The sequence below is a fragment of the Rhincodon typus genome, chromosome 19, assembly GCF_021869965.1.
Source record: "Rhincodon typus isolate 14 chromosome 19, sRhiTyp1.1, whole genome shotgun sequence".
NCBI lineage: Eukaryota > Metazoa > Chordata > Chondrichthyes > Orectolobiformes > Rhincodontidae > Rhincodon > Rhincodon typus.
The window spans coordinates 12,188,085-12,207,844 of NC_063350.1; the positions used below are offsets into that span (position 1 = coordinate 12,188,085).

Genomic DNA, 19,760 nt, shown 5'->3' on the forward strand with positions numbered 1-19,760 from the left:
CTGTTTGTATCTGTCAGCCAGGGCTCCCTGATTGGACCAGCTTAACAGCCCCAATGAGGGTGTTTATATTCTATGACATCCACCTGGCTGACCTGATTACAATCATTACACCCATCAACATCCTCTCTTATTTTATGGAGGGGCAAAAACAGTAAAATACAAACAAAGAAAATAAAACCAAAGATGTTTCCAGACTTGTTGAGTTTCTCCAGTACTTTCTGCTTTTGTTCTATGGTGGAGTAAATTGGTCCTCTGCCTTTTCTCCAGACTCTCATTTAAGTGCTGCACATGGACTCGCTTTCAGAATCACAAGTATTAGGAGTGCTAGTGGACAGATATTTTGTTCCCACTTTCTGCACCAGCTGTGGCACTTTGGTGAGGTACAGACAAGTTTAGTGTCATTCGTTGTCACTGTTAAATTAATTGGATTATATGCAGGTGATGGACAATAACTGGGGATCTACTTGAGGCCCAACAAATAGAATTACAGTGAAACATAGTTGTTGAGTGAGAGGTGAATGTTTTCAATAATAAAATGAATGCTTATTAAAGTGTGCATAGACTGGCTCCAGTCCTACCCTACACCACCTCCCTTTCACAAACAGAACATTCACTCGTGAATTAACATCTGCCAGGAGCTGGAATGAAATTCACAAATATAATTCATCTCACACACATTTTTAACCAATGCTCTGTTGATTACAATAGGTGATTACCAGCAGTCATGTTGCAAAAAAATTAAGATATCACCTTTGCAAACATTCTCTCTTGCAATCTTTACAAGATGCCAACAAAATCACACAAATGTTTCTCATGCAAAGTAACTCGGTTTCCTTCTCGTTGTGTGAGTGGATTAAGTTAGCATTGATGGTACGACAGGAAATCTGTACAAGTTTATACTGGCAGCTGCAGATCTCCCAGGAAGTGAACACAAGCTTGTGCAGATTAGTGAGCCATTACTTCAAAGCCTGGGAAATGTGCCCAAACTTGTACAAACCAACCCTTACAAATACTCTGCTAATGATTCCAATACTGTGGTGGCAGCAAATGTTTACATGACAAAACCCTGATTGAGGAAATAATGTTCTGATAATGGAAACCAAACTATAAGCAAAATATCGCCACATTACTTGAAAGAAAGTTCTTAAGAAGAATCATATTAGGAATCAAAACTTTAACTCAGTTTCTCTCCCCACAGATGCTGCCAGACCTAATGAGTTCCTCCGGCATTGACTATTTTTGTTTCAGATTTCCAGCATCTGCTGTATTCTACTGCTGTATTACTTGAATGTCACTCGGAGGGTTAAACGATAAAAACAGGTTGCAGGAGCTTGGCTTGGATTCCCTTGAGGATTGAAGACTGAAGTGCTTAGAATGATTAGAACAATTCAGCAGGTAGAAACTGAAAGCTTCTTCAGAAACTTCAGAATATTTCTCCTGAAGGAGGAGCGAAGAACACAGTTTTCTATGTTAAATTGGGTCCCATCTTTGAGCCCTCAGCCATGTTGGCCTCAGCTAGAGTTGCTTCAGAGAGTGTTAAAACTAGTGTCAAAAACCTGTGGGCTGGAAATGGTTAAAAATCTGCAAGGTTTCTTGCATCAAGTTGTCTTCCGCTGACTCTAGCTGGAAAGTGCAGTGAAAATGATCAGAACTATGATTGATAGTGTTTTTTGTTGGGAAATGATATTAACGGATTTGATACCAAAGGGCATGATGGTATAATAATTACATTACTGGACTTGTAATCCAGGACTAGGGTAAGATCCAGAGACAAGATTAAATCTCAGCGCAGCAGCTAAGGAACTAAGATTCAATGAATTAAATAAACTAGTATTAGCAATGGGGATAATACAAATGTTGCTGTGCCTTTCAAAACCCATCTGGTTCACAAATGTCCTTCAGGGAAGGACCTTTTGCTGTCATTACCCAGTTGGTCTACGTGCAACTGCAAACCCACAACGATATGCTTGACTCTTAACTGATCTCTGAAATCATTGAATCCCAACAGTGTGGAAGCAGGTCATTCAGCCCATTGTGTCCACACCAACCCTCCAAAGAGCCTCCCACCCAGACCCATCCCTGTAACCTTGCATTTCCCATGGCTAATCCACCTAGCCTGCACATCCCTGGAAACTTTTGGCAATTTAGCATGGCCAATCCACCTAACCTTCACATCTTTGGACTGTGGGATGAAACTGGAGCACCCAGAGGAAAACGGCACAGACACGGGGAGAATGTGCAAACTCCACACAGACAGTTGCCCGAGGCTGGAATTGAGCCTGGTTCTCTGGCGCTGTGAGGCAGCAGTGCTAACCATTGAGCCACCATGCATGCCACTCGGTTTTATTCAAGAACAATGCTGCTGGAAAGGGAGTTCCAGGATTGTGATGCAGTGATGGTGAAGGAACAGTGTTGTAGTTCCGAGTCAGGATGGAGTGTGGCTTGAAGAGTGGAACTCCCATGCAACCTGCTGCCTTTGTCCTTCAAAGGTGGTCAAAGATCAGACAGAATATTATTGTGTGGCCAGGCAGGTTCAACGGCCCCCGTTACTTATTCCTGCCCCTACTTCTTATACTTGTCTCTGCATTATGTCCCATTATTAGAAAAGCAATTCGGAAAACCACAAGTAACAATCCAAGATTTCCATACCAAAGAAATGGAATGTGAATTATATTAATCGCTGCAAAATAGCGATCCTGTTATTGTGTGATTGGTAGCTAAATTTCAATCTGTTCGTTATAATTTTATGACAAAAAATTCTGAGTTTTCAATATTATGTAGTAACAGTAATAGAGTAATATAACAGTAATAAAATGAAAATATAAAATAAATTGAATTTACAGATTGTTTGAATTGATTTTGAATAAAACAGTGAACACTTATTTTCAAGGATTTTTACATTCCACCTGTAAGGTATGCATATTGCTGCAATATCAGTGTAGATTCAGAGAGTGAATCGTCTCAGCCCCTCCTGCAAAATGGCTTGAAAGAGTCCAGGCAGCAGGCACATGTGACTGACTGTTATAGGATTGAAATGGGGTCCGGGAGCTGTTTCTAAACATTTTTAACTGTCTGAACAAAGTGATTTTCTGGAACATACATCCCACTGAAAGCACAGAGGAAACAAGTTCAACAGTAACAAATTCAATAGTAACTGTCAAAAGGAAATTGGATACAGAGTTGAAACGGATAAATGTGCACATTTAAAGGGAAAGACTAGGAGAGTGGAAATAACTGAGCAGCTCTTTTGAAGGGCTGTCACAGACACAATGGGCTGAATGGCCTTCTTCTGTGGTTTAAAACTCTACACTTATGGTACCAAGAAGGAACAATCCAGCTGCTGTGTATATACAATGGTTTTGAGTATCTTCATCAACCAGATACGGAGACAATGACACACTCTAGGCATCCCTTGTAAACACACAACCCATCGAAATGATATCAATCCAAGGGAACAGCTCTTTTCTTTTACCTCTCTATCTGAAGTGGTGTTGGCGATTTCATAGTGTCTGTCAAAAGCCAGTTCAGCCCCGTTATCCACATGTTCATCTCTTCTTCGGAAGTAGCTGTGAAGAGCGTGACAAGAGGAGAGCGTGAGAAGGAGAACAATACTATTCACGAAAACTGGCTGAGCATAGAAGCCTGAAAGTTAATGCTGGCGCTAATGTCCCATTAGTCCAACATCTGCATGCAATCAAGCAATTTGACTGAACATAAGTCAGCGAATTATTCATTCATATCGACACTACAATTGCCAGATTGCTTGGCTAGCTGACTAGAACAGAATTGTCCTTCCACATCAGTTTAAACCTGCACTAATAAACAGTGGCATGTTGTTGATTCTTGTTTAAAACATTCAGGAGCAGTTTTTGGCCTGTGAGAATATTGCATCAGTCTTCCAAAAGTGCCATTAACTTTGTACTAAACTGTACTCAGGAAGCTGGTGTGTATTGATGGCAAATTCCCAAGCTCTGCTGTCCCAAGGCAATTAGACAGGAGAGAACATGTGTTTACAAGTGCGTTCCCTTCACCTAATTCTCTCGTGATGTCTGCCACCTCTACGGACCTTAGCCATCAACTGGCAAATGCAGAGAATGTCAGATAAAGATCGGAATCAGGCCAAGTACTGATTGCTGTGTGACGGTCACAAGATGAGATGAAGAGGATGAAAAAGCAAGTATGAAAATGTAGGTGGTTCTGAACCAAAACTTTCTTTTTTATTTGTTAACAGGAAGATGGCCGTCACTGGCTAGGCAGCATTTATTGCCCATCCCTAATTGCCCAGAGGGCAATTGTTGTGGGTCTGGAGTCACATGTAGGCCAGGCCAGGTGAGGATGGCAGTTTCCTTCCCTAAAGGACATTAGTGAACCAGATGGGTTTTTCCCAACAATCGACAATGGATTTACGGTCATTATCAGATTCTTAATTCCAGATATTTTTATTGAATTCAAATTCCACCATCTGCCACGGCAGGATTCGAACCCAGGTTCCCAGAATGTTATCCAGTCTCTGGGTTAACAGTCCAGCGATAATACCACTAGGCCATTGCCTCCCCTTACTATTACTTGTAGTGCTACTTTGAACTGGAAGAATGACCAATCCGGGATCTATCTAACTGTAAGGAACTTTGCAAATCTTCTAGAATTTACCTGCTAGACTGAGAGTTTTTAGCCGGAATTCCATTCCATACAGAATGACGAAACAGTGAGCTAAATCGGCCCGGGATATATCAGACCTGGCGGCATCATCCTGGTATCGTTCAAAATCCCGGGAATTTCTTCCTGAACGAATCTCTTTGATTTCCCGAATATCGACTGGAAGAAAAGAAAAAGGTTTATCAAATCAAGAGCGCTCTTTGTCCTTTTCAAAGTACATCCACACATTCCTGGTTTATGCACTAAAAGATTCTAATCACAGTTAGCAGGCTGTTTGTGAGTGCCTAGGTTCAGGAAGTGATACAGTTGTTCATTTGGGTCAACTTTTGCAGGGCACTGGGAGGATACAATAGTGAAGCTGAAAATTTAACAGGGTTAATGCTTAGTGGCAATATTAATAAGGAAATATTGAGGTCTACAGGTGGAGGATGGGAAAGAAGAAACGATGTACAGTAACAATAACAACTTGCATTGATATAGTGCCTTTCATGTAATAGAAATCATGGAAACAATACAGTACAGGTACAGGCCATTCAGCCCACACTGACTCTCTAAAGAGCACCCTATCCCTGTAAGCCCTTATTTACTATGGCTAATCCACCTAGCTTGCACATCCCCAGATGCTACGGGCAATTTAGCACGACCAATCCACCTAACCAGACTATCTGGAGGAAACCCATGCAGACACGGGGAGAAATGTGCAAACTCCACACAGATAGTCACTTGAGGCTGCAATTGAACCTGGGTCCCTGGTGCCGTGAAGGAGCAGTGCTAACCACTGAGCCATTCCTCATATCTCAAGGCTCTCCACAGGCACATGATAAAGAGAAATCAACCTCTCCTTTGATACTGCCACAAGACACCATGGTTGCACCCCCTAGTGCAGACTTGATAGGATATGGTGGACAACTGTTTTAGCCATTCATTGCCCAGATCTGGCTAAGCCTCTTCAAACATCACTGGGCCCTGTTCTCATAAAAAAAAATGCTCTTTATTCTAGGATCACCCTAGAATGGAAAGATAACATCCAACTTTTTTTTATCTATTGTGAATTATCTTCTTGAATCTTCCTTCTATCCTCGTGCCCACTACATACGAGGACTGCTTTGTCATTAAAGAGTTGCCTCTGGCACATTCCTTCCTTGCACTATCACAGTTGGCTAAACATCCACCAATATACACCCCTATCCTGGTCCTGAACTCACATCTTTCTACACTTTTGCTCCTATCTCTCCTCGTGCAGTCCGAGAGCTCATCTTGTCCATGAGGACCACCTCTTCCTCCAAAGCCTCAACACTGCAGTCCACCTTTATGGGACTGCTCCCACCTGCTTCCATTTTTTGTTTCGTTAATTGGAGCCAGAAAGTCATTTGTGCTGACTTCGCTTCCTACCCCACTACCATTACCACTGGTGTCTCCTTCGCCCCCTCCTGTTTCTCCTCTACACGCTGTCATTTTGTAATAGTACCTGAAGGTACAGTGCTAGTTTTCACATTTATCTGTCGAAACCCTGCTCTCCCACTTCTCTTGACTGTCTCACGGTTGCTACATTGTCAGACCACTTAACTAACATTTAATTTTCTTCAATTAAACGTTGGGAAAACCGATGTTATTATGTTCGATCCCCTCTTCCAAACTCTATTCCCTAGACGTTGACTCTATCTGTCTCCCTGGCAACAGTCTGAGATGAACTTTCAACCCTACATTCATGCCATTACTCAGACCAACTATTTCCACCTCCATGGCCATCTTCGTCCCTATCCTAGTTCATCAGTTGCTGAAACCCTCATCAATGCCTTTGTTGCCTCCAGACTTCACTTGATTTAACCACACTTGGCTGCTCTCTCACATTTCACCCTCCATAAACTTGAGGTCATCCAAACCTTTACTGCCCATATCTTAACTTGCACCTCCTGCACCATGCCGTGTCATTAACCTACACTTGCTCTTACACACGTTACACTCTCCTCAAGAGCAAAATCTGGATTTTAAACTCCTCAGACTTGCTTCCAAATCCCGCTGTTGCTGTGTCCCTCCGTATCTTTGTAATCTCCTCCAGCCCATGAACCCATGAGGTATCCGTGCTCCTGTGATCCTGCCCGCTTCAGCATCCCTATCACCACTGGTGATTCTGCCTCTAGTCTCCCAAGCCCCAAGTTTTGGAACCCCCTTCACCTTGTTTTCTAACTTTAAGGCACTTCTTAAAACATAAAACGTTTAGTCAGCTGACCTAATATCACTTACACGACATTTTGTCATTGTTCGTTGTAACGGTCGTAAGAAGAGTCTTGGGACATTTCATTATTTTAAAGGCTTTATATAAGATGCTATAGTATCTCAGAAAGAAAGAAGATAAAATGCAGAAAAAAAGGAAAGAAAGGATTCCATTTCCATGGTGCTTTTCACAACTCCCAAAGTATACTGCCGACAATGAAGCACTTAGGCACGTCATTACTGTAATTAGGAAATGCAGCAGCCAGTTTGTGCACAGCAAGATCCCACAAACTGCAATGTGGTAACTATGAGCTTGTTTTTATTGAGTGATGCTGTCTCATGGAAAATACAATAGCTAAAACAGTGGGGAGAATATTTCCACTCTTCTTTAAAATAGTGCCACAATATCTTATAGCTCCATTAAAGACAGGGTTAACATTGTACCAGATGGATGGTGTCTCTGACTATGTGGCACAACCTCAGCATTGTTCAGGAGTGGGAGCTAAGCCTACAACTTCCTGACTCAGAGGCTACCACTGAATCACTGTTTAAAACATTGCCTTAAATAGAAATCATTCCATTCAGGTGGAAAACTGGATTTAAAGCATGCTCCACACTGTTCCAATCACCTCTAGGAAATCTCCGAAAACACGAAGAAAAACCAAAGTTGAGCTATTGTGAGACGAGGTGAGAGTCAGGGTTAAAAACGTCATTCAACATCCCAAGATTTGATTTATATCCCCATGTACTCTCCTAACACACGAACACTTGTATAACGTTAGCTTGCATGGTATCTTTGCAAAAAAATCCCATACGTCATTTATTTCTTCTTTGTAAATTCATTCTTTCTTTATGTCAGAAGGTGCCTGATTGAGATTGAACAAACAGGGTGACTGATCGAGTTAAGTCAGTGACAATGCAGCTAAGGGGCAGGGCTGTTGAGGCCAGGCAACGCAAAAATCACAGTCGTTCAGGTTGATGGCTGAACCCTCAAATCCTACCAACTTTGTCCTTTTTTGGAATGGCTGGTAAAATCGGGGAAAAGATTAGTGAAGAAGGAAATTTCAGATTTTACCATGGGTTAGTTAAGAGGATGGAGGTGTTAAGGTGGATTGAATAACCTCTCTCATCTGGAGTTATGTTGAAGCCATCAATTTTCAGTCTGCATTACTATGTCCAGGCACTGAGTTTCATTTAAACCCAGTCCTGCATTATGCGCATCCCATCTGCTTCCCTCATCCCTCTCCTCCCTGCTTTCTGTTACCAAGTTGTTTCAAGATTGTGTTTCTAATCAAAGACAACTACACATTAAAAATAACCTGCATTGATATAGCACTTTTAATGTAGCAAAAATTCCCAAGGAACCTCATCTGACTAGAATTGACACTGGGTCAACAGATACGAAAAAGAATTACGTGTTAAGGGATGAGGGAACTAGGGGTGGAGTACGCAAGAGATTTAGGAAAAAATTCAGAGAATTCCAAATTCCAAAGACACAGCCCCCCACCAGCGGTGGAGCCAAGTGTTGTATTCCAGATCGTCAGGAAGGATAGAACTAGAGCCTAATCTTTACATCTTTCGTAAAATTTTATTTACAATGACACATTTGAACAACGTATACCTCCTCACCAAACATCTGCCATTTCAGTCTGTTCCTATTTAGAATTATTTTTATTAATAACATAATCTGTGGTCATCACATCTGAGATGGGAATTGAACCCAGATTTATAGGAGCACAAGTTCATGCCAATCATCCACTCACAAGTGAACTCAACCAATATACAAATAACACATGGGCGATACGCAAGAGGTCAGATTTGAAGGAACACAGATTTCTTGAAGGGTAACCTTTGACATGAGGAAAATTCATTAAAAATAACAAGGCAATTTTTAGTTAAAAGATGATCATTTTCAATACTAAAGTGGGAGATTAATTTGACCAAAAATTAACCCTATGAGATTATCCTTCCTTTTTAAATGAAGTTGACTGGTGGAATAATTAACAAACAAAAAAAGTGTAAAGATATCAACGTCAACTATCAGGAAGATCTTATCTAAAAGTTTGAACTTAGCACTTTGCAACATTACATTAGGGAGCTCAGATCAATATCATAAGCTGATAAATCATAATCACTCAGACCTTAAGGATCACCACCTTAAGACACTGGCAACCACAGCTAGGCTTTATCAACTGTAAGGTTGTGAAATTTTCTTTTTAATCATTTATTTGCAGGATTGCCCATTCCAAATGCTGTCAAGAAGGCAGCTGCAAGTTCCTTCTGGTGTATGTACGCCCACAGAGTTGTTAGAGAGCACGTTCCAAGATTTTGACCCCGTGACAGTGAAGGAAAGGCGATATATTTCCAGTTCAAATGGCTTGTAGCTTACAGGCAAACTTGGTGCACTTATTATCTCTATAGCACAGAAGCATGAGTCTAGAAGATTGTTGAAGAAATCTTGACAAGTTGTCACTGTGCATTTTGTACATGATTCCCAATGCAGCTACAACGTGCTGGGAGTGAATACTGAAGGTAGTGGATGAGTTGGGGCTAATTCAATGGGCTTCATTGCTCTGAATGGCGTTGAACTTCTCGAGTAAGATTAGCCACTGGAGGGTGATCCTTCACACTCCTGAAATGTGCCCCATGTGGGTTTTAAAATCTATGGTTGACTCAAGAAATTAAGGGTAGTTAGTACAGCCCTGGGAGTGGGGTAACAGTTCAATATAGTTAAAATTCAATAAATAGTTCACCCAGAAAAATGGGTTGGTAATATTTTGCAAGACCAAGGTATTAAAGATTATAGAACTAAGGTAGGTTGACGAAGGTAAAATATGGATCAGCTTATGATCTAAATGAAACATGAAACAGGCTCAACGGGTTGAATTTCTATTCCATGTTCTTATGTACCAGCATAATCTGAAAGAAATTTATATAGCACCTTTCATGACTGTGGGGTATTCCAAAGCACTTTACAGTCAATGAAGTAGTATTGACATGTTGCGGCAATGCTGAAAAGGTAGCAGCCAATTTGTGAACAGCAGTTTCCCATAAACAGCAACGACATCATGACTAGGTCATCTATTTTTAATGATGTTGGTTAAGGGATAAAGATTAGCTAGGATGCCAGGGTGAAATGCTCCTTATTTTTCCTTTGAAATATGCCATTGAGTCTATTACATCAAGCCAATTGACAGACAAGGCTTGTCTGACAGTGCAGTATCATAGAATCCCTACAGTGTGGAAGCAGGCCCTTCGGCCCAACAAGTCCACAACAACCCTTGGAGCATCCCACCCAGACCCATCCCCCTAATCTACACATCCCTGAACACAACTGGCAATTCAGCATGGCCAATCCACCTAGCCTACACATCTTTGGACTGTGGGAGGAAACCGGAGCACCCAGAGGAAACCCACGCAGACACGGGGAGAATATGCAAACTCCACACAGACAGTTGCGCGAGGTTGGAATTGAAACAGGGTCCCTGGCGCTGTGAGGCTGCAGTGCTAACCACTGAGCCATCGTACCGCCCTAAGTGCTCCCTCAGCACTGCATAGAAGTGTCAGCCTAGATTATAAACTCGAGATCCTGGATTTGGACTTAAAGTCACAATGCTCTGACTCAGAGGCAAGGGTGCTACTCATTGGGCTGTGACTGAGAGATTGAAAAGCAGCAGTGCATGCAAACAATGTTTGGATCAAAATGATGAAGGAGGTCTGGCATGGTTCAGATTGCGCAGTGCAATTGTTCTCAACTGGGGAAGCACATAATATGAGCTGTGCAAGGAGAATTACAAGCAAATTACTGCAGATGCTAGAATCTGCAAGGAAAAGCATGAGCTGAATCGGACATCTCTCTTTTAGCCGGACTGCTCTGGGTGGGGATATCCTCCAACATTCAGCTGGCTTGTGTATTGGCTGGGGCGGGGGGAGGGGGTACCCTAGCTGTAAGGGGATGCCTAATTCACAGGAGGAATGAATTAACATCCACTGCAGGCTCTGCATTGACAGCTCTGGCTGCCAGGGATCTGGTCTCAGCAGATGTCTGCGCTTGGAGAACAGAGGCCGCTTTGTTCCACTACTGCTGGGGTCAGCTGACAAGCCAGCACCTCTGAAATTTTGCCAGATTTCTCCCCAGAAACATAACCTCCTCCCGTAAGGCCTTCGCCTCTTCGGTATGTGCTGGGACACAGCTGAAAAAGGCCTGAGAGGAAACGGGTGCCCAGCAATCTACGACACAACAGCAAGAGTGCAAGATGGCGCAAATCTCAGATGACCACAGAAATGAATTAAAAGGAACCTTAAGTGAAAGAAAAGAAGTATTTATATAGATCATGGTTAGAAAGCAGAATTCTCTGCCACAAAACCACTGAAGCACAGTTCAAACATATATATACAAAGAATATATTTGCCTAAAAATAGACTAAAGAGACTTGCACACTAAACAGGAGAGAAGGTTTTGTCCAACAAATGACCAACAGTTCTTCAATAACAGCAAGGCTGATGGAAGAAAGCAAGGCATAGGATTATCTGACAAAGTTCTTAAAGACCCCACCACGTATAGGGGCAGGCTATGCTAATGCAAATCAGCTGTGACATGGCTCTGAAGTAGGCAACTTGACCCTGGAGTTTCTCCCTTCCTCAATGTTTGGAATGCTACCCAATCCACCACAAAACTCCTCTGAGCGAGCCAAGACCCTGCAGCAGTGGTAGCCCAGCTCACCTCAAATGCAGACAAAATGAAAGTAGGTGCAGATCTCCATTAGCTCTCGAGATACTTCCCTAACCAACCTGTTCAGAGATGCTGCTACATGCCCCTGGCGCAAGTGCAACTTGAAGCCAGATCTCCTGGTCCAAAGGTAGAGACACTTCCACTGCACTACAAGAGCCCTCCACATCAGCTCTCTGGATATTTTCTAATCAACCTGTTCAGACATTAGGTTTGACTTGAAACTGGTCCTTCTGGCTCAGAGGTAGAGGGACTACTAGAGAAAGTCCAGCAATAAAACCACTTGGTCATCACCTCCCTTCCCATTAGCACTCTGTACTCCTGGCAGCAATAGGTATCAGCTGTGGTTTACTAAGTAGCACCTTCATCTCTTTGATCCAGAAGGTTGTTGGTTCAAGTCTCACTCCAGATCTTGAATGTAAGAAATCAGATCTGACACTCTAGTGCTTAAGGGTATCAGAGCCGATTTCTTTTGGATGAGATGTTAAACTGAGCTCCCAACTGTGCTTTCAGGTCAACCTCCAAAAACTCTTCAGGCACTCATCCAAAGAAGGGCAGGAGAGTTATCCCCAGTGTCTTAGTCAATATGTGTCTCTTATTAATCCTATTATCTCCTATCGCAAAATCAGATCGTCTGGTCATTATCACATTGTTGTTTTTGGGAGCTTGCTGTGCGCAGATTTGCTAGATTATTTCCTACAATACAATGTTAGCTCGACTTCAAACTAGTCCTTCATTAGTAAGTTTTGGGACATCTGGTGGTTGTGAAAGGAGCTATTAAAATACATGGACTTCTTTCAAATGAGGAGACAGCAGTGATTGCAGACAGCTTTAATCAGAAGATTTAATGAGAAATCAGGCTGCCCTTTGCTATTTATGTTTTGTGGTTCTAATATTTAGCTATTTATGTTGCAGAGTGAGATGCTGACTGGATATAGTCACAAATAAAAAAACAGATTTTAAAGGTTAGTGCTGAACTGCACAAGAGGCAGCACATTTTAAGTGACCCATTTGTAATGGTAGTTGGTAACAACTAATGGTGCAATTTGAGATAACAAGGTGCAGAGCTGGATGAACACAGCAGGCCAAGCAGCATCAGAGGAGCAGAAAGGTTGACGTTTCGGGCCTAGACCCTTCTTCAGTAATTTGCTTGTTTCTAGGCAATTGTCTGTGGAAAGGCAGGATGGTATGCAGGTTGGCGATTGTAATAAATGGTGCAAGTGCTTTCAATACATAACTGAAGGAGAAGGTATGATGAGTATAACTTACAGAATCATTCAAGTGCAGAAGGCAGCCATTTAGTCCATTACATCAAGTCAATGCTGGCCCTCTGAACGAGCATATAGACTTAGCACCATTCCCTCGCCTTTTCCTCTTAACCCTGCCATTGTTTCTGTTCAAATTATCATTTACTGCCCTGTTGAATGCCTCGATGGAATCTGCATCGACCATACTTCCAGGTAGCACATTCCAGATCCTAATTACTTGCTGCGTGAACAAGTTTTCACCTCCATCACATCTGTTTATTTTTCCAATTACTTTAAAACAATGCTGACTCATTCTTGACCCTCTCTGAAACTCCTCGAATTGCACCAATAACAAGCACTGAACATTCAGGCCAAATGGATTCATGCTGCTTCCCTGAGATATTACTAGGAGCATCTGCAAGCCCGGAGAATCTACAGTGTGTAGGACATACAGGGCTATGGGTGGTAAACCACAGGGTGACTGATAGAAGGGGAAATGGAGGGAATATCTTTTATGAAGAAAATTTTGAGCCCCTTCCTATGACTGTGAGGCTGTGTCTTGGAATGCAGCAAGCAGAGAGTCCCCTCATCTGCCTTACGTCAGCCCCTCAAGATGTACTGAATACAGATACTTACCAGGCAAATTTACAAAATAAGCTCTGATTTAAAGGCTGCCAGGCAGTTAATCAGATCTCTTCAGGCTCCCTGCTCACATCTGGACCCAATTTATCAGAGGGGCATCACACCGAGTGGGCTTTCAACATCAGTGTAAGCCTCCAGGACACAAAAACAGCCTCATTCGTAGCTCCAAACAAAAACAGCCTCATTCGTAGCTCCAAAAAATTATACGAGGCTTGTCAAAGACAAGGATTTCCAAACGTTCTGGCAGGGAAGTCCTCTCTTTAGACAGAGTTCTAACTGATATGTGAGGCTCCATGCACACTCCCGATGGAAAGAATTCTCTGCTCTGTCAGGCCCAGAGATGAGCAAAGTCGTTGCCAGCACATGAATTAAAAAAAAACTTTGGAACCACAAATGACAACATTACTTTTCTGCTTCGGTTTAAACTATGCGCAAAAATTCAGCTCCTTTAGTGCAAATGGGTTTGGCTGCTTGGCTAACCAGCGTCATCTACGGCACTGGGGGTAGCACTGGTGTCCCAAATTCAAAAGGTTATAGGCCTCGAGGTCCCCTTCACAGGCTTGAGTGCAATATCTAGGCTGACACCTCAGTAAAAAGCTGACAGAAAGTAGCACTCAGTGATGCCGTCTTTTCATTGGAGCGAAGGAGGAGGAGAGGTGACTTGTTAGAGGTTTACAAGATGATGAGAGGCATAGATAGAGTGGATAGTCAGAGACTGTTTCCCAGGGTGGAAATGACTATTACGAGGGGGCATAATTTTAAGGTGATTGGAGGAAGGTATAGGGGAGATGTCAGAGGTAGGTTCTTTACACAGAGAGTGGTGGGCATGTGGAATGCGCTGCCAGCAGTGATAGTGGAGTGAAATTCTTTAGAGACTTTTAAGTGACTCTTGGATAGGCACATGGAGGATAGTAAAATGTAAGGTATGCAGGGTAGATTGATCTTAGTAGGATAATGGGTTGGCACAACATCGTGGGCCGAAGGGCCTGTACTATGCTGTACTGTTCTATGTTCAATGAAATTTTAAACAAAAGCTCATCTGCCCTCTCATGTAGACATGAGGAACCCTCAGTATTATTGTAAAGCCATCAGGTGAATTCTCCCCACCCTCCTATGCATTATCCACCCCTTGACAAAGACCAAAACAAGTAAATGAATTATCTGGTCATGAGCCCACAGCTACGTATGGGAACTTGCTGTGTGTGAATTGGCTGCCTTATATCCTACGTAACAATGGTGACTACCTTTCACAAGTACTTCTTTGCTTGCAATAGTGCTTTGAATGAAGAAAGGTGCTATGCAAACACAGAATCACAGAATTGTTACAGTGTAGAAGGATGCCATTCAGTCCATTGTGCCAGCACTAGTTCTATTACCCAGTGCCAGTCCCCTGCCTTTTCCCCATACCCAACACACAATTTCTAATTTCCTGAATGCCTCAATTGAACCTGCCTCCACTATATTTTCAGGCAGTGTATTCCAAACCCTAACTACTCTCAGTGATTTTTTTTTCTTAAAACCCTTGCTTCATTTGCACATCAGTTTAAATCTATGCCCTCTTGTTCTTTTTTCTTTTACGCGCAAGAACAGTTTCTCCCTATCTACTCTGTCCAGGCCATACATAATTTTGAAAACCTCCACTAAACCTCCTCTCAATCTTCTTCTCTCCATGGAGAATGATCCCAACTTCTTCAAAGATCCTCATAACTGAAGTTTCTCATTCTTGGAACCATTCTTGTAAACTGCTTCTGCACCTTCTCCAATGCAGTCACATCTTTCCTATAATTTGGCGCCTGAGAGTCTTCCCTCAAAATTAAATATTCTATGAAATTAATTTATTGCTTATGTCAATGTCATTACAGTTTGATTTATGGCAATTGACCTAACAGGATTCTTTGCGATCAGATAAATAGAATGCCAAACTTTTTAATAGATCCAGGTCTGTTATTTGAGAATCTTCTCTTAACCTCAGTGATGCACAGATTTTAAGATGTTGCTACTGCTCTGGTTCAGATTTCTTATCCGATGCCACTCAGGCCAGGAGAGTTTGGTGAAACAGGGTGAAGTCTACAAACGTCACTCTGTTACAGAATTGCTACTACCGTGCGATTAAGGGGATTAAGAAATATTACATTGGCTGACAAGTAACTACAAGTATAGTCTTTCAACATTCAAAGTCACAAGACCCAAGCAGGATAATTAATTCTAAAGTCAGTCAAAAATTACAGACACAATAGACTGAAAATAACTGGAGGCCAATTACTTAAATCGTAACGAATGCAGCTTCGCAGTCTTCACATGTCTCATATCACAAGTGAATGCATGAGCGAGTATCTGAAAAGGGATCATTTGTAGCTTTGTATGGACAGACAACTTAAAGAATTTGCTTGGAATAAGAGCACTTTTAGAAAGGCTCAGTGTTGTTGACCCATCCCTAGTTGCACTTCAGAAGCTGGTGAGCTGTCTTCTTGAACTGCTTCAGTCCTTGTGGTGCAAGTGCACCATATAGATTGTCTAGTTTTTGGCGATGGTCTCTGCCTTGTGGCACTTGTGGTGTGAATGTTATGTGCTGCTAGTCAGGAAAGGTCTGAATGTTGTCCTGGATTTGCTGCACGAAGGAGGAATCACAAATGGTACTGCGGACTGTGTAACCATGAACGAGCTTCCCAACAAACTTCTCAACTTATGATAGAAGGGAAGCTATTGATGAAACAGAATTTACATGCAAATATAAAATGCATATGCTGCAAACAAAAATTCTGCTAAATCCCTCACAGTTCTGAATTTTTTTGTTTCAAGTAAATACCCAATTCCCTTTTGAAAGTTACTGTTGAATCTGCTGGCACTGTAATTACAGCTAACACATTCCAGATTGTAACAGCTGGCTATGCAGAAGTTTTAACAATTGAATCCTATGCAGAAGAAAACCAGGAAAGGAAGCAACGAATCTTCTGAACTTTAAAGTTCCGGATTTAAGATGTGGGCAATAACAGTATGGCAGATCAGAACATTATAATGCATACCAACCGTGCCTCCTTCTCCCACATGCATTTGTACCAGGCCAGGGAATTTGTAGAATGTTTAGGTGGACACCACAGCTTTCAGCCCTTCCCTAGTCAATGTATTAACCTGTTCAAACCGCACGTCATTCAGGAACTTCCTAAAGTTTGGACTTTCTAGTTCAAGAAACAGCACCCATGTCTCAGCTTAGCACAAGTCACAGGCGTAATAATCAATCCATGTTCTATGACACCAGCATCATGAAGCAACAGCAGAGATAAAATGAGAATGATTAGTAAGGCTGACCAAGGGAATTTGGTCTCATGTGTCCCTCACTCAGTAGCTGGACTGCAAGGTTGCTAGTGTTTTGTGAATAACTGTCGTGATTCTCCTCTGAAAGAATACCTTAGAAGAAAGTACTTCCATTATACTGCTTGAGTCACAATAAGGTCAAGCTTGAAAGTACTTTTATTTTTCCAGTTTAACTCTTCTGGTTATTACCAGAGTTACAGGCCCAGTGACTGCTGACTGCTCCTTGGTGTAGCTCAGGTGAGCCTGGACAGTAAATGTTGGAGGGCAATGTAACAACGAGAATAATTACCACCCAGTTCAATTCACCTTTCTCCCAATGCTTGAACGCACACCTTATTACACAGCAGCAACAAGAGAGAAGAATCCCACCTAAATCTATCTCTGCTTCATTAAAGAACCTCAATGGTGGCAGCTCGTGTGCATGTCTAATTCAACCAAGGGTAGAAGGTGGTGAGTCTCTCATGGTGCTTGGCTCTGCATGACGTTAGGATAATTTCTCTTCAATCCCTTCCTTTACGTTAGCATGCATCATGTCAAGTGCAACACTACAGTCACAGCTGCCAACCTTGCAGGACTGTCTTGCAGCGTCAAGGATTTAAGATTAATTTCTAGGAGGCTGTGGCTGATAACAGCCAGGAGAAATAAAAGAATTTTTTTTTTTTTTTTTTAAAAACAGAAGTGCAATCTTTATTAGTTCTAAAAACACTGGAGATGTGCAAAAAGGCAATCAAAAGTCTTCCAGAATCATTACAAAGAAAGCCACTCAACCCATCAAGTCCACGTCAGCTCTCTGTGGAGCAGGCCCATCAGATCCATTCACTCTTGTGCTATAATCATAGCCCTTCAAGTTTATCTCTGTCTAATGCCCATCCTATCTGGCTTGAGGTATACGGAGAGGCTGAATAGGCTGGGTGTTTTTCCCTGGAACGTGGGAATTGGAGGGCTGACCTTACAGTGGTTTATAAAATCATGAGGCGCATCGATAGGGTGAATAGCCAAGGCCTTTTTCCCAGGTTAGGGGAGTCTGAAATTAGACGGCATAGGTTTAAGGTTAGAGGGGTAAGATTTAAAAGGGGCCAGAAGGGTAACTTTTTCCACCAGAGGATAGTGTGTGCATGGAATGAGGTGCCAGAGGCGGTGGCGGAAGTGGAAGTACAGCATTTAAATGACATCTGGATGGGTGGCAAATAGGGCTAGACCAGTTTACGATAGCTAGTTGGCATGAATGAGTTGGACCGAAGGGTCTGTTTCCGTGCTGCATAACTCTGTGACTCGATAATTTCCTTTTGAAGCTATTGATCACCTTTGCTTCCACCATCGTCGTGAACAGCAAGTTCCAGGTTATTGCGACTCTGTAAAATAATTAGTTCTCATATACCCCCATGCAAACCTTATGCAAAGAGTTGAAATTGGTATCCCTTGTCTTTGTATCATCAAATACTGGAAATCATTTCTTTGCCTACTTTATCTAAAACTATCATAGACTTGTATGCTTCATTTGAATCTTCTCTCAATCTCCCTGACTCCAACCTAACTTTTTATGTTTCATCCCTCTGAAACTAACTGGCAAATCTCTTCTGCACCTGCTTAAACACCCCCACATTCTTCTCTAAGTGTGGGGACCAGAACCGAATGTGATCAATACTCCAGCCATGCTTCAAACAAAGTTTTTTTAAAAGCTCTGTAGAACCTACTTACTTTTGTATTCGAGACCTCAATTTCCGAAACCCAAGGTTGTATAAGTTTAGTTATCTTCTCTCTCAGCATGTTCTGTGAATTTCAAAGATATATGCACATGAATGTCCGGGTCCCTTTGTTGGTAGGCCCTCTTTAGAACAGTGCCAAAGTGTATTTCATCGCACTCCCTTTCCCTTCTGCCAAAAATACATCACCTCACACTTCTTCTTAAATTGCATTTGTCACTTGTCTGCTCATTCTCTTAGCCTATGTACTGTTGCAGTGGAGCAACACCATCCTCACTGCTTGCCACACCTTCAAGTTTGGTATTATTGGCAAAGTTTGAAATTTTACTCTGTATTTCAACAAACACTAAAAAAAGTAGACCGAACACTAACCCTCGGGGAACCTAGGTCCATCGAACTTCAAAATCAGCACCGTGAGTACTATTCGGTCCTTAAGCCAATTGTTTCTTTCAAGCTAACAGTGACCCTCTTGTTGCATGATCCTAAATGTTGTTGACCAGCTTTTATGTGGCCAAATGCTTTCTTAACATCCATATAGACTGCATCCACTGTATCAACTTGTGAATAAGTACAAGTCTGTTTCATAGATGTCACACCGTGGGGATGGACTTGCTGGGTGACCAAAGGCAGGACTGTGTGGTCCAGAGGTCAAGTGATGGAAACTCCAGGAATACATCCAGAGTTGCCAAACCTTGCCACAGCCACACACATAGCAGCTGGAAGATCCACTCCCAGGATTCTCTTGCTGTTGTTCTGTAACCAGCTCCACAGGGCGTGAGAGAGATTGGAGCTGGTAAGTGTTTCGACTTGATCATTTGGGTTTTTGAAATGCTTGCACAGCCAAAACAAGCATTGTGCGGCATTCAACAAAACTGAGTCACCACACAGAAAAATTACACAGGAGCCCTGAAAACCAGTGTGAATAGTTTAAAGACTTCATAGCTGTGAAGCCTACATTGACTTTACTCCTCTTTTTATCTCTCTCTGCTGCACCATTCACAAGTTATTCTACCACCCCAGCTCCAAACGGATGCTTAGGGTCAATTTACTTACTGCACAGAGGCCTTTTGGTCTGACAACGACATCCTGAACAACAAACAATGCGGCAGGATCACAAAAGCAGCAGAGATCTCATGAGCTAACAGATTTAAGTCAATACACTTGAGTTTGGAGTTTCCAATGCAAGTCACATTTACATATCTATGAGAAATATAATTAGTCGTGCCTATTCTATGTACCAGAAAGATCTGGCTTCAA

The 19,760-nt window shown here is 42.2% G+C and overlaps 1 protein-coding gene across 1 annotated transcript in view; it reads right to left on the reverse strand.

The window, feature by feature from the left end:
- LOC109939029 (phospholipase C, gamma 1) overlaps positions 1-19,760 on the reverse strand; it is a 149,389-nt gene that overhangs the window by 98,395 nt on the left and 31,234 nt on the right. The window contains exons 2-3 of the mRNA XM_048608540.1: positions 4,651-4,815; positions 3,473-3,566 (exon numbers count right to left, since the gene is read on the reverse strand). Of these exons, the coding sequence (XP_048464497.1) occupies positions 3,473-3,566; positions 4,651-4,815 (259 nt within the window). The remainder of the gene's footprint in view (positions 1-3,472; positions 3,567-4,650; positions 4,816-19,760) is intronic.